Genomic DNA, 15,385 nt, shown 5'->3' with positions numbered 1-15,385 from the left:
TGTTTTGTAGCTACAAAAAGCACAAAAAGAGTGCGCTTACGCAGATTGCACAAATCGTTTTGAGTTACTAAAGGAGACAATCCAATCCAAGCCGGCCCGTTTTTCTTCCATTCTCCGTCAGCTGCGCGAGCTTACGAGCTTGCGCCGACTGCCTGCTGCCGTGGCCGCTGCTGTGCAGCGCGAGGTCCTGTTCTGTGCTTTACGGTCGCGAGTGCGATGCAACCGTGCAGATCTTCTTACCGGCGACATTCCAGGCGATAAACTGTTTAACTTTACAGCCATGCTAGCCAAGCTCGGCGACATCGTCCCGTTTCTGTCTTGTAACATGTCATCATCGAAACTTCTTTGGAAAGGGACGGTGCTCCTTCGGCTCCGGTGAGGAAAATTCCCTCCTCGAATTACGCTGCGGTTTGGCGCCGGCGAAGTCAGCCGAACGTCGTTCGTCGAAACCACTCGCTGCCATTTTGTTGCGTCCGCGATATTTGATACTCGACTGCTACATCGAGCCACCACGACAACCATGCCGAAAGCAGCGGTCAAGCCACCGACGGATATGCACAAGTGGATGTCCACCGGGTCGCTGTTTTTGCCGTACGGAACATCGGAAGATTATGCGCAAGCCGACGAGGACGGTCCCACCAACCACACCTGCACCATGGCCAACGCGTAAGTTGAGGGAGGAAACTCCGATTCAGCCTTCGTGGCCTTTGTCTGGTTTACGTTCTAAAGTGAAAGCCTGTAAACCGACCATTCCGACGGACCCGGCCGTCGCGGGTGGTCGGGTGGCCTTGAAAAGAGTTTCCCTTTCGGTTATTGCGTGCATTGTCCTCGCTGTTTTATTTTATTTCATTTTATTATTATTCATTTGCAGCTTAACGCTCACATTGTGGACTCTTCGTTCTGTCCGGACAATGTTCTTATCAATGTAATAACTTCGCGAATGGACTTTTGACAAAAATTGTGTAACCTCACTTTACCTCGTCATTTTTTTTTCGAAACAATTCCGCAACATTTTCCTTTCCTCTCTTTCGAGTGGGGTTAATGATTACCTAAAGGGAGTCTGACAACGTAAGAAGACGGGATAAAATGCTGCATGCGTGTTTACATTAAGTTCGGTGTGAAACAAACCTTATGAACTGGATCAAACAAGATCTAAATCTTCACTTGCCCAGTTCTTTGCATGCTCAAGCCAATATATATGTGCCACACAAAGAAGTAGCAGGAGATGGTATTTAACGTTATGCAAACGTGACGTCTGTATTACATCGTAGGACTCCCCCCTTCCTAATTATAGACGCACATAGTTTTGCACTCCTTCCTCTCCCAAGACCTTGGCATCATTCCTATTGGCTCCATCTGAGAAGATTTTGTTTCTGTGCATAAATCTTACTGTAAATAAAAACTAAAATATTTGTAAAAAAAAAAAAAAAAAAAAAACTCATAGAAGTTACAATTTTTTAATTCTAATAGGACTGTAATTGAAGTGGCTTAAATTGGGTTGACATCATAAAGAAAAAAATGTAATGATTGAATTGATAATGCATTTATTGAAAGGACAAAAACAGGAGAGGAGTGGGAAAGTCTTCAGTGGCAATGAGTAAAAGACCACTTAGGGTGACTAGACGTCCCGTTTTGGCCAGGGCAGTCCCATTTTTTAGGTCCGCTTCTGCCGTCCCGTCTTTATGTCCCACTAAAGAATCATGTCCCGTTTTCGGGACATTATTTTTTATTCATATAGGTGCACAGACTTTTATAACGGGGTCTTGCAGGATAAAGTCCTGCCTAGAACTTCAGTCGTCGGCAAAATATGCCCACACTAACGAAGGACGCAAAGCAGTGTGACTGTTCCCTAGACCCTAGGGCTTACCGCAATATGGTAACGTTTTGAAACGAGAGAATTAAGTTATTTCATTAAATTTTTTCTCCCAACCTCAATCTTTAAACAACCCCTGCCCCCCTGCCCCCCCGCCCGCTGGGATGCCCCATTTTTGACCTTGAGGAATATGGTCACCCTATCTATACTGAAAAGTAACGACAACCTTTGAAGAGCGCCACTTGTATCTTGGGACAATCATAATGACTGGCATCTGTGGGAGAACAAAAAAAGATAAAAAAAGTGTGTGTGGAGGAGGAGGAGGGGAGAGTGAGGGTGGGAGTGGGGAATACCTATGGCTTTGGGTGCAGCGGAGGCTACGAGCCGATTACCCCAATCAAGTAATGCCAGAAGCACAACTTCGTGGCTCTCAGCATCTTTCTCTGGGTTTTTTCTTTGTGGCTAATCCAATCCAAATCCAGAGAGTGCACTGTGACAATGCACTTTTTGTCTGTGTGTATTTGTTTGTGCATCTTTTAGTGTTCAACTGCCCCCTGTCTTATGATTAAACAGTGTGTAAATGCCCCCTACTATCTTTGGACAATTATGACAACAAATAAATGCAAGAAAGCAACCACAGCAAAAAATTGTGCGTGTTGGAGGAGATAAATAGATGCGGTTACCTTTTTTTATTTAGGGCCTTAGTGACGAGATTGATGAGAAAAAAAAATTGCTCAAAGGGGCAGGACTGTTTTTTCATCGTGGTGAGGTCACCAATTGGCCCAGCATATCACTGTAGCGATGGGGCCTGTAACCTGGCCTTGTAGGGTTAGATGCGGGCCTCTACACTTGTGTCGTGGACAGAGACCAAGAAGTTGCAGGGGATGGTTTTCTGATCTGGCAGGAGTCCTCTGGGAAGGCACCAGGCTTCACTTTCAATGATTCGGGATGTAGCCTACCTGTGTTAGGGGTTTAACCTGACCCAAACCCCATTGCTTAAAAAAAAAAAGAAGAACGGTTTAACAGGGTTTTGCTTAAATCATGCAATATCACCAGGCTCAAGAGCAAGCATGCCTCACAATCCTGCACAAGCAGTCCAAACTTGCTGAGTACTTGCATTTTGGTGCACCCACACCATTAATAAAGGTTTACTGACGACTCCAATATCTACAGGGTGTCACGAAAGAAAATTTACAGGGTTTCTTTTTTACCGCAAAAATAAACTAGGCATCGCCGAACACTCATTCTCCGCCCGAAGGTAGCGCTAGAGGTCACAACCAGGTGCCAAAGTTTCAGCCCGATCCGATAACTTAATCAAAAGTTTTAAGTGATTTTCTGGAAATTTCAATGGGAAAATGGAGCCAATTTTTGCCCGTTTTCAGTTTCTGGTGCCATAGAGCCCCATGTATTCCAAAACTCCGCCTGCCAATCAGTCAATTGCTCGCCTGTTTCGCTTTGCGCTTGCCTGCCATGTGTCCTTCCTTTGCATGCTGACGACATGTCACTTTTAAGTTAGTTTCTTTTTGGAGCGGTGCTCTACTTAGCTAGTCTCTCTGAAACGCTTTCTAAAGCTATAAAGAGGAAAACAGCGACTTGCAGACTTTGGTGAGCGACGTGAGGGATGACCCAAACTTCTTGATCCCTCAGCAATTTTTTTCTCAAAGTTTGTGTACTCTAAAGTCAGTGGCATAAAGGGTATATAATCATCATAAAAAAACATACCGTAGAATACCACGCATCCGCCCATACCCAACAAATTTGTAAGATCTGGGAAAATATGCACACTACATTGATATGTAAAATTGATGACCGGACAAGCGCCCCTCCCCCATTTTTTTCGCGATTATCTCTAAATTTTGAGTGGGCACTTGCCCAATATTTTATGGTACTTCATGAATGTCTGTTATCATTGTTACAAATGTGCAACTTGTAGCACTTCAAATTAAAAAAAAAAAAGCCTTTGCCGTCTGCATTATTGCGATAAAGATGTGAGGAGAAGTCCGACTTGGGGGGGGGGGGGGGGGGGGGGTAGACAGATTTTTGACGGGTTCTTTAATGTACTAGATAACTTTTTCTGCCTTACTATCACATCCTACCGGAGTATTTGAGACAATAAAAAAAAAAGTATCGATGCTGGGGTTGTCAGTGGCCCTTTAGCTTAAAGGGATGGTGAACCGTAATTTGGATTTAAAAAAAACAATGCTGGAGATGTAGGTGGGACGCTACAATCCCTACAACACTACTAGTAAGGCGATATCTCTAATGGACAGCCGTATTTTCGGAAAAAGAAGTCAAGATTGAACCAGGCCGGCGAGGCGCGTGACGTCAAGATACCTAGTTTCCTCCTCACTTCGCTTCGCTCCCTCGAGGCCGCGAGGCGGAGAACACGCAAGGCCGTTCCCTCTCCTTCTCGGAGAAACATGACGTCAGCATTCCTGCCAAATGCGCCTCTTTTTTTAAAAAATACGGTCATCCGTTCGAGATATCGCTGTATGAGTGATGTTTTGGTGTTTGTAGCATCCCGTTGCACGTTTTTGCTGCGTGTTTTGGGGAATCCAAATTTCGGTTCAGCATCCCTTTAAGCAACCTGGTATTGGTGCGAGAGCACCAAATTTCGACCACACTTCTTGGAGAAGAAGCTACTGCTGCAGTCAGTGGCGTAGATGGGGAAGCGTTCCGGGGCTTAAACCGCCCTCCTCCAAAATGATCTAGCCCCACAATCACTCATGGAGGCCCCCTCCCCCGAAAAAAATTCCTGGCTATGCCGCTGGCTGCGGTACTATGGACCCTTCTAGATCAAGCTAAGACTTGGACCTTTCACCTATTGGCTGAGAGAACCCTCGGTGCTTTGTTGACGAAAGCAAAACAAGTGTTTCCAATTTATCAGCTGAAGCTATCTATGTTACCTAAAGAGACGATCTTGGTACTGTCGGAAATGAACAGCTCTTTGGGGTGGGAGCAAGTGTAAGAGTGTAAGCTTGAAGAAAGAAAACAAAGACAGTAGGAAGCAGAAAAACTATGTGTGGGTTAGTATCTGGACAAGTCGATTCTAGGGAAGAGAAGTAATGATACAAAAATGTAATGGTACTACAATTGATAATGCTGCGAAAATTATGAACATTAAAATTCTTTACACTAAGGGAAGCTTTTGTTTTAATTGAGAAAAATGTTTGGTTTTAATTCATACAGCGATTTGTTAACTTTTTTTTTCTTGCATCTTTTCAGAGACTCCCTGGAATTCGACACATTCAAGGTGAACCAAGGCATAGCCAAGTACAAAAATGCATTGAAAGTCCTGATACCAGTACGTCCTCATCCAAAGTGAGTTCTTATTTTGACCCTCTTTCTAGCTTGTTTCATCGGCATGCCACTGTAAGTTAGAATGGACATTGATCACGCATCGAAGGGAATGAAAAGAGCAATATATATGTTTGCATAATTTCCAGTTTTCAAATATTTTTAGGTGAGAACCTGCATGTAGTAATATGGCAGGCTTGTTTATTAGCTAAAGAAAATGAAATATAGTGCACAAAAACACGAAGGCCAAGGTTGAAGTAGTAGGAAAGGGGCCAGTTGGGCGAGTTGGTATGGAATAAACATGGTTAAAGTTGCGCACAAAGAGTTTAGAATAGAGGAGAGAAATACATAGATGACAGACAAGCCCACACTCACAATTATCAACAGAAGGAACTCTGCCGTTTTCTAATCCGCCAGTTCAGCTGCAAATAATAGATCTTGCTCCAACTTGTGCAACCGTTTAATGCAAACATTCATACAGATTTCCCGTTGTGTAAATACCTTTTTGTGACTGGTGAAGTTTTTTCATAGTTTCAACTTGATGTGGTTAGGTGGCATCGCTTGTGACTCAATATGAGCAGTTACAATGCAGCTTAAAAATTACACATGCCTGAAAGTGAAGGTTATATTAATTTTTCTATTTTATTTTGGAACCTATTGATTTTCAAATCTGGAACTGTAATGAGGCTTTCCTAATCTAAGTTTCTAATTATGTATTGCAGTGTTTTTTTGTTTTTTTTGTGGGGGGGGGGGGGGGTTACAGGATATAAGGTATGTTTTGCCATTGTTTCGATTGTGGAAATTTGGCTTTTAAAATGTTAACCTTCTTTCCATGTAATGTTTACACCAAAAGGATCGTAGGTGCCGACAACGGGGGGACTCAAGGCCCCCCTTACCCCCCCCCCCCCCCCCATCCCCCTCCCCCCAAGAGCTCCTCGGGAAAGCAAGTAGAGCAAGTACACTTTTCTCCGGGACCTACACCTCATTCACCTCGTATGCGTGCCGTGGCAGGTGCTTGCGCATATCAACAAATGCGGCCCATGAGTCGGAGCAACAAGGAATATAAACTGCAAATACTTCGCAAGCATTACTATACGAGACATTTGAGAAAGCTCAATTCCAGGCAAAAACAAAGAATAGCAATAAAAAAGATAACAAGCTTCCATACAGCAGAAAATACGTAGGAAAAGACTCCCTCGGTGATGGAAATCATTACAGTGCTCTTGCCTGACAAAATGGACAGAGAAATGAGAAGAAAACTTGGGAGACCTTGTGTTGTTCTATGGTGGCAACAGGCGGCAAAATTTGAAGGCGCCACCAGACGCAACTGAGGAGGCGAAGTCCAAGTTCGACAATTCATGCTTTTTTCATATATCAATTCACTCTTGTTTCAAAATTAAAGATCAATTAGTGGAGCGATGAACTCTGTTGCCATGGTAACTTCCAGAACCCAAATAGATTACCATCTCTGCATTTAATATCATATGTCTAATACCCCTGTCAGACGGCAGCTAAAATGGCATTTACGCCAAATGACATTCAGTGTAAATGTCATTTAGGCACTGCCACACGGCAACTCAAATGGCATTTAACCTAAATGCCATTTCGGGTAAACAGTGTTCCCCAAACTCATTTACGGCTCGCAAAGCGTACTCTCGATGGCAGCGCTCGACACATATTACGGGATTGTTTAAAAAAAAAGAATGCATATATTGCGGAAACAATTTTTACATCGTCTTAATTACGAAAATAATTTCTTTAACGCGTAATTCGCACGCACTTTACGTTCCTAATTGTTTAACCTACTCACGACTCCAGTTACCCAGTAGGCCTAATGGCTCTGAAGTCTGAACCGCTGAACTTGTCGTGTGCTCGCCTCAGTCGGCTCTCGGTTCGTTGGTTCCACTTGCGATGCGCTCCTCATTTACGCGTTTTTACGATATCGGAAGGAGCGCCTGCCGACAAAAAAAGGCGACCTGTCCCGCGAGACGTCGGTACTCAAACTATGTGAGACGAGCACCTCGAATGGTCTTCGGTAGCAGAAGCGGAACGGCGGGTTCTGCACCGGCCTACGGGCAATTTTAGAAGCCCTCCGTTTCCTCAAGATATACATCGCGCTTCATCACAATACCGAAACCTCAAGGAACATTTTTGGGTAAGATATAACTTTAACGGTGGGCATAACCAACAGGAGCACGCAAAACAATTAGCGGAGCGGACGGCCGCCTAGTATTCGTTTTGTGTGTGGGTCGTCGCAGCACTGCGTACCTCGAACGAGTACTGCGTACCTCGAACGAGTTCATTGCACGACGCTTGGTCGTGGTTCATACTAGCTGACTTCACCTAGCAGCGCTTTAAATTTCGCGTTTGTTGCTCTGGCAACAGCTTGCGAAGTTGGCTGAATCTTTACTTGGCTGCCGCGAAGTAGAGATTCTGGGAAGAATGCAATACGACAAAAAGAGTTTACTTTTCTTTAAGTTGTACAAATCTTGTAAATGCCCTGTTCTAATAAACGTAGTGTAGGTATTCGTCACCCTGACTTTTGACCGGCTTTTACATTCCCATTGACATCCTCCAAAAAGAAATAAAAAGAAATGCTGCGTGAAGTCAGTCTCTCAATGTTTCTATTTCTAGCTTTCTTTGATGTTGGATAATCCCATACTGTTTCAAAGCGAAATATGCTACGTGTGTTTACATGATAGGTGCACAATTTTATTCCAAAACATCCTAAAAATTGTTTAATAAGGCATTGCATATATACATCGAATACAGTTGCTGCACAGTTGCTACTTGAGATATTTACGTGTTCCAGAAAACATCTGCTGCTGGGGGCCACCATAGAAGTAGGCAAAGTAGTGAGCTGGCTACATTACAGAGGAATCTACAACTTCCCGGGATCACTGTCTCTAAATAAGTGGCAGCTTCTTGCAACCGTGGCCATTTTTGTGACATTCTCCTCATTTGTTTTCAGACGTGCAGTGTAAAAGTATCGCAGAAAGCAACCTGTGTGAGGTACCTTCTAGAAAAGCAGCAATAAAATAATTGTGTGAGGCTGACGATGACAGTCCAATAGCCAGCGTCAAGGCTGTCACTGGTGTTGACCCCAAGATACCCGAGACTAGAGGCAATGTCAGTGATGATGCCACGAGTACCAGAACAGGCCGACGAAGCAGTGGTATAAGGGCCGGCACAAGCAGTAATGTGCAGCTGAGCTGACAAGAGTGAAAAGGAAAAGGCCACATAGCCATAGAAGCTGCTTCGGCTCGTTGTTGAAGCAGCCCGACATGCCCCACTAGAGCACTCGGAATTGATGCGAGTCGCAGTAGCAGTGCCACGAAATGTTGGAGAAGCAACTGCTCGCATTGCGCAGAAGGTCGAGTGGGTAACTACGTTCAGTAAAGAAGGCGGTCATCGTCTTAAAGACGAAAATCGATTTCGTCGCTGCAAATCTTATGGAGGCGAAGGAATTGTGAGAAGGGAATAGAGTTGATTTGGGATCTAGGATGGATCAAGGAGTAAAGAAGGTAGCTATGGCTGTCAGTGGGTTTATAGTGCACAGAGGTGTGGAACCTGTGACGGTCGCTAGTGACTTTTAAGTCTAGGAAGTTGACAGCGCATTTCGATATCGGTGAGGTAAACTTGAGGGAGGGGTAGGCGTTACAGAGTGCAGACCACCACGTTTCCACCCTTATCGGCTGGCTTGGTTACGAGGTTGGTGCGGTTTCGAAGGGAGTTTAGAGCGGTAACTTCTTGTGGGGTTGCGTTGCGGTATTTAGAGATTAGTTTGCTAGAGGAGTTGGCAAGGATGCTACGACATGCTTTGATTGAACTGTCAGTTTCAGGGTGTTTGGCGGGAAGCGGGGTCCGAATAGTAGTCTTTGGGTTAATGGTGTCGAACATGGTGCGATTAAAGTTAAACGGATGCTGGGTGAAGTGGGCATCTAAAAGTAGGCATCAGAAGAATTGTTCGCTGTCCACATGTAAAAACAAAAAAGGCTAAGGTCGGCTTTGAAGTGCAGGGACGAAGGACAGGCCCTTCGATAAGATAACGTGTTCAGGGGCAGTGAGGGGTAAATCGTCTCGTATGGTGACATCATCGATGCGTTGGATGGCAGCCTCATCATTTCGGGGCAAGGGTGTGTATAATTTCCTTGATTTACAGGTGAGACCATCGGCATAGAGATATGAGTTGACTTCCAGAATTTTTTCAACAAGTTTGCATGAGTGTGAATCGAAAGATGAGTCAAGGGACTTGAGGAGTCTTAGCGACAGTGAGCGTTTGGCGTAACTGGGCACAGTGGTCATTATGATATCTCAGATGTGCCTTCACTAGCTGGAGAGCAGCATTATCTAATATTTGTGACACTTTTGAAGGGCCGGAGGAATTCTCAATGGCAGGTTGTAAGGAGGGCCGGTGTGTTTGCACGCAAGACATGTCGGAGAGCCGCACGGCGTGGTACCAGGGAGCAAAGTCTGAGGCTTTGTGGTCTGGTTGCTGCATACTGGAAGGGATCGTAAGTTGGCCTTCGATAGGAAGTTAGGGCGGGTGCTTTAGAAATAACTGTAGAGTCTACGAGGTGGAAAGTGGTTTTCATGATTAGTTTGCCGAGCCTGGGTACGGAGGGACGGAACTTAAAGATGAGGGGGTTTCGGAGTGCTTGCTGCATACTGGAAGGGATCGTAAGTTGGCCTTCGATAGGAGATTAGGGCGGGTGCTTTAGAAATAACTGTAGAGTATACAAGGTAGAAAGTGGTCTCCATGATTAGTTTGCCGAGCCTGGGTATGGAGGGATGGCACGAAAAGGTGAGGGGGTTTCGGAGTGGTTGCTGCATACTGGAAGGGATCGTAAGTTGGCCTTCGATAGGAGATTAGGGCGGGTGCTTTAGAAATAACTGTAGAGTCTATGAGGTGGGAAGTGGTCTCCATGATTAGTTTGCCGAGCCTGGGTATGGAGGAATGGAACGTAAAGATGAGGGGGTTTCAGAGTGGTTGCTGCATACTGGAAGGGATCGTAAGTTGGCCTTCGATAGGAGATTAGGGCGGGTGCTTTAGAAATAACTGTAGAGTATACAAGGTAGAAAGTGGTCTCCATGATTAGTTTGCCGAGCCTGGGTATGGAGGGATGGAACGAAAAGGTGAGGGGGTTTCGGAGTGGTCGCTGCATACTGGAAGGGATCGTAAGTTGGCCTTCCATAGGAGATTAGGGCGGGTGCTTTAGAAATAACTGTAGAGTCTATGAGGTGGGAAGTGGTCTCCATGATTAGTTTGCCGAGCCTGGGTATGGAGGAATGGAACGTAAAGATGAGGGGGTTTCAGAGTGGTTGCTGCATACTAGAAGGGATCGTAAGTTGGGTCTGTCGATAGGAAGTTAGGGTGGGTGCTTTAGAAATAACTGTAGAGTATACAAGGTAGAAAGTGGTCTCCATGATTAGTTTGCCGAGCCTGGGCACGGAGGGATGGAACGTGAAGATGAGGGGGTTTCAGAGTGGTTGCTGCATACTGGAAGGGATCGTAAGTTGGCCTTCGATAGGAGATTAGGGCGGGTGCTTTAGAAATAACTGTAGAGTATACAAGGTAGAAAGTGGTCTCCATGATTAGTTTGCCGAGCCTGGGTATGGAGGGATGGAACGAAAAGGTGAGGGGGTTTCGGAGTGGTCGCTGCATACTGGAAGGGATCGTAAGTTGGCCTTCGATAGGAGATTAGGGCGGGTGCTTTAGAAATAACTGTAGAGTCTATGAGGTGGGAAGTGGTCTCCATGATTAGTTTGCCGAGCCTGGGTATGGAGGAATGGAACGTAAAGATGAGGGGGTTTCAGAGTGGTTGCTGCATACTAGAAGGGATCGTAAGTTGGGTCTGTCGATAGGAAGTTAGGGTGGGTGCTTTAGAAATAACTGTAGAGTCTACGAGGTGGAAAGTGGTCTCCATGATTAGTTTGCCGAGCCTGGGCACGGAGGGATGGAACATAAAGATGAGGGGGTTTCGGAGTGGTTGCTGCATACTGGAAGGGATCGTAAGTTGGGCTTCGATAGGAAGTTACGGTGGGTGCTTTAGAAATATCTGTAGAGCCTACGGTGTGGGAAGTGGTTTCCATGATTAGTTTGCCGAGCCTGGGTACGGAGGGATGGAACGTAAAGATGAGGGGGTTTCGGAGTGGTTGCTGCATACTGGAAGGGATCGTAAGTTGGGTCTGTCGATAGGAAATTAGGGTGGGTGCTTTAGAAATAACTGTAGAGTCTACCAGGTGGAAAGTGGTATCCATGATTAGTTTGCTGAGCCTGGGTATGGAGGGATGGAACGTGATGATGAGGGTGTTGCATGGTGGTTTAGATCTTGGTTGGGGAAATAGAGCGTCGTGCCGTGAAATGTTAGAGACGCGACTGCTTGCATTGCACAGAACGCTGAGTGGGTAGCTACTTTAGATAAAGAAGGCAGTCATTGTCTTAAAGGGGCACTCAGGTGGATTCTGAGATCGTCTATTTATTGTCATAACTCAATCTATGGACTCCAAGCATTTTACGAAACCCGAAATTACATACAAGGGCGGTCAATCTCGCTATTTAAAATTCTATTAAAAATTGTGGCATGCCCTCCTTTCTGCACCGTGGCGCAGAACGCCAGAGGGTGCCATCGGACGGGAAGGCAGCAGGGGAGGGCACATGACAGCCAATTACGAATAATGGCTTCCTGGCACACTAAATTTTCAATCATGTGCACCTTTGAAAAATCAGTCCGCCGAGAAGCCGTCACTCGTGACTGGCTGTCGCGTGCCCTCCACTGCTGCCTTCCCGTCCGGTGGCACCACCTGGTGTTCTGCACTACGGCACGGAAAGGGTTCCACAATCTTTAATTGGATTTTTACTATGAAAATCGGCTGCCCTTGAATGCTATCTTGGTTTTTTTAGGATGCTTAAAGCCCATAGATTGAGTTATGCCAATAAATAGACGATCTCAGAATCCACTTGAGTGCCCCTTTAAGCTGTTGACGGAAATCAATGTCGTTGCTGCAAATCCTACAAAGGCGAAGGATCTGCAGCCTGTAACGCCTTTTTGAACTCCAACACTGGTTTGTCCAGGGGACGACGCTGCAGCCTTTTGTCCAGGATACCACACACCAGACGGTCCCATAGCATGGCTGACAAGGCCTCACCAAAGTTGCAGTGTTCGGAGAAGCGGTGCGGGGCGGGGACGAAATTCGAGATGCTTTCTCCAGGCTGTAGGCTGCACTTATGAAACGCAAAGCACTGAACAATCACTGACAGGCATGGTGTGAAGTGGGCAGTGAGCTCCAACACAATGTCCGCATAGGGAGTCGACTGGCACACACGAGCATACAACGGAGTAGATTGTCGGTCCACAAACGCCACACAGGACTGCGTACATTGGGGACTCCTCGACGATGTTGTGCACAATGAAGAAAAAGTTTAGTCGCTCCTGGTACAGGGGCCACACTTCAATCTTCTTGGGTCTAACTCTTCGAGATGTCTCAGCCGCCCCATGATGACAACGTTAGGCTCGTCCTTTTTCGCCATATGCTCTCGTCGTTGCCAAGTTGTCACGAAGCTGTCGTTGCTCAAAAAAGTGTGGTTGCGTGCCTCGGAGTTTGAATTTCTTCATTCTCGTTGTTGCCCAAAGCTTTATTCAGGCGGCCGACATGGCCGTGCAGAAAAGAGGAGTTAGACAAGAGACACGTGGTTTACGACGAGTCCCCAGAATGACAAACGGTTCGGTAAAACCAGCTTGACTCGCCTTCGCTCGACTTCTGCTGACTCGCCGATGTTGCCAGATGCACACACACAACACTCACGACGCAAAATTCCGTTTCATTTTAAGTGCAAGATCCAGGCTTTCAATGTCGCTACCAAGCATGCACGATCATGCAGTGGTAGCATCGTTCAGGGCAACATGCTCACGCTCATAGCCTCAGCTTAGTAAATGAAACCATAGCCCCTGTATCCACTCTAATTCTCCAAGTCAGTAGTAGGCTGAAGTTTATCCATCACTACAAGAAGTTGGGAGTGATGCTGAGAAGTCTGGGAGGGTCGTCGCATGTACGGAATTGACTGATCGACGTGCAGTTCCCTGCAAGATGATGTCCTGGGTTGGGCAAGGTTCGAGCATGTTGGATGTTATCAGGAACACTTGGTTACACAGGATCCGTGGGGGCATGGCGGTCCCATTGACTGTGGCCATATGTGCCTGGGGTGTCACTGCTTCCCGAGTGCTAGCCAGTGCCAACCTCTTGAACATAGTCACGACACTGCCTCAGCATCCCAACATTGAGACACTGGAACTGGTAGCAGTGGTCTAGGAGAGCCAGAGGAATCGCTGTAGTTGGATAGAAACATTGCAACAGATGCATCAGTCCTCTAGGCATAAAATATCTTACACCTTAGACATATTATTCTCAAAATTGTAGATTCAATGGGGAAGCAGAGCAGTCAAAATTTCACCAAACAGCTAGCTTGGAACATTTCTCGGAAACTTCACAGAATGGCAAACATTCTATAGCTTCTAAACATACTATTTACAGTGCTAGAAGCTGGCACTCTTGTCTCGTATTTAGAAACAGTTATTCAGTCATTTTCACCTCATCGAGGATGCACAATTGGGAAGATGATCAATCCAGTTGTTTTATTCACATTAAAGCGAATTAACGAATAACTTTAGAATGCTGACAGGAGCTATATCAGTTAGTTTTGAGTGACATTCAGTAAAAGGAAGACAAGTGAATTTTTTTTTTCTTTTTAATTTTGTGAGTTTGAAACAAGATTGCCTGCATTTTCTAAGAGCTAAAAAAACATGTAGGGATATTATTTCTACTAGTTCAAACATTTTTTCTTGTTTTTTTGCAAAAAAAGGAGGTACTTACTATTTTTATTATGCTTTGGTAGCCGCTGGTGCTGAAACTTGATGTCCTAGGTGGCATTCCTACAGCGATTCTCTATGACCTGAGGGAATCCTGAGGCAGTTCGGCTATCCCGTGTGTGTTTAACCGTTCAGCGGTCGCGGCGGCGCTCACGATCTTGGGCCAGTCGCGTCGGAGGGATGCGATCACTTGGCAGTGGTTCGCCTCACGACGAGCAAGTTGGCGATGATTCTGTCCTCCGCAGGAGAGTATGGCTTTGCAGCGCCGACTCACTTTGTCACTGGGGTGGTTAGGTGCACGCAAGTCACCTGGCGAACCAAGTACTCTATGTAACACCGACACACATTCACAAGGTGCCTGATCACGTCGCCGGCATCAGCCAAACGCCTGCTTGAAGAGGCAGTACGTTAGTAGGTACGGTAGCCTGTTTTCAAACCGAAGCTCGCGGAATGCGTCTACGACGAAGATGATGGACGGCCTTCTCAACAGCCGGAGACGCTCGAACCAAGATCAATCCATACCGCCGTGATAGTGACGGCGGAAGCGCAATACGGCATCCAGGATCCCTCGCAGACGTAGAAGTGAACACGGCAGCGGAAGATCGAGCGTGAGGGACAACCAGAGCAAGCAAGCACTACCGAAATTAACGAAAGAACTGTGCCACTGTGCGAGCAAGCTGTCAGCTGTAGTGGCACTGGCAAAGCGCGGGAGGCTCGGCTTACGGATCGGCTTATGACGACGTTAGGTTGGCTAATGGATTTCGCCCCACGCTTCGCTTTATTTTTTCGTCAGAAACTAGTGAGCGCAACTTTCTATCCCAGTTTTTTGTTATATTTTCTTGTCCCAGCAGACAACACACACAAAAACAAGTGTTTTGCCGTGTTAAAATTGTTTATTAACGAAAACGTGTTCTATGTGCACGAGACGAATTTGCGATCGCAATCGTAATAGACATCACTTAAATGTCATTTTAGTTGTCGTCTGGCAGGTCCCATTTTGAATGTCATTTGAAAACCTGAATGTCATTTGGCGTAAATGCCATTTTAGCTGCCGTCTGACAGGGGTATTATTCTTTCTGGGAAGTGGCGTTGCTCTGGCAGCTGCACATACAGTGGCTCTGTACTCCTTTTCACCTTACGTCCGGACCACGGTGGAAGAAACATTTAGGTGATGACTCTCTGTCAGACGTGGCGACCACATTATGTTGGGCGCACCGAGCGCTTCACTCGCACGGGGATAGATGGCACCCAAGTATGGTGTACCTCCCAAACTGACCGCTCCGGTTGTTTCTCCCAGTGGTGGTCCCACATTCCCTCGCTCACTGCTTCTTGTTGTACCTCACCGCCGTCACGCCGCCACCAGGTCGCCATAGTCGGTAAATCTGTGTTATTCTCTTTCTTCTTCTTC

At 46.1% G+C, this 15,385-nt stretch overlaps 1 protein-coding gene across 2 annotated transcripts in view; it reads left to right on the top strand.

The window, feature by feature from the left end:
- The first annotated feature begins 66 nt into the window (after positions 1 to 66).
- Positions 67 to 15,385, top strand: part of LOC8036206 (multidrug resistance-associated protein 5) — a 127,602-nt gene continuing 112,283 nt past the window's right edge. Inside the window, exons 1-2 of one of the 2 annotated variants that reach the window (XM_029991964.4) lie at positions 67 to 666; positions 5,039 to 5,134. In XM_029991964.4, the coding sequence (XP_029847824.3) occupies positions 521 to 666; positions 5,039 to 5,134 (242 nt within the window). In that variant the 5' untranslated portion in view covers positions 67 to 520. The remainder of the gene's footprint in view (positions 667 to 5,038; positions 5,135 to 15,385) is intronic. The other variant, XM_029991963.4, reaches the window with a different exon arrangement.

This window comes from Ixodes scapularis, unplaced genomic scaffold (genome assembly GCF_016920785.2).
Source record: "Ixodes scapularis isolate PalLabHiFi unplaced genomic scaffold, ASM1692078v2 PGA_scaffold1__304_contigs__length_218370807, whole genome shotgun sequence".
Lineage (NCBI taxonomy): Eukaryota > Metazoa > Arthropoda > Arachnida > Ixodida > Ixodidae > Ixodes > Ixodes scapularis.
The sequence above is the reverse complement of the archived record's forward strand: the minus strand, read 5'-3'. Positions and strand labels throughout refer to the sequence as shown.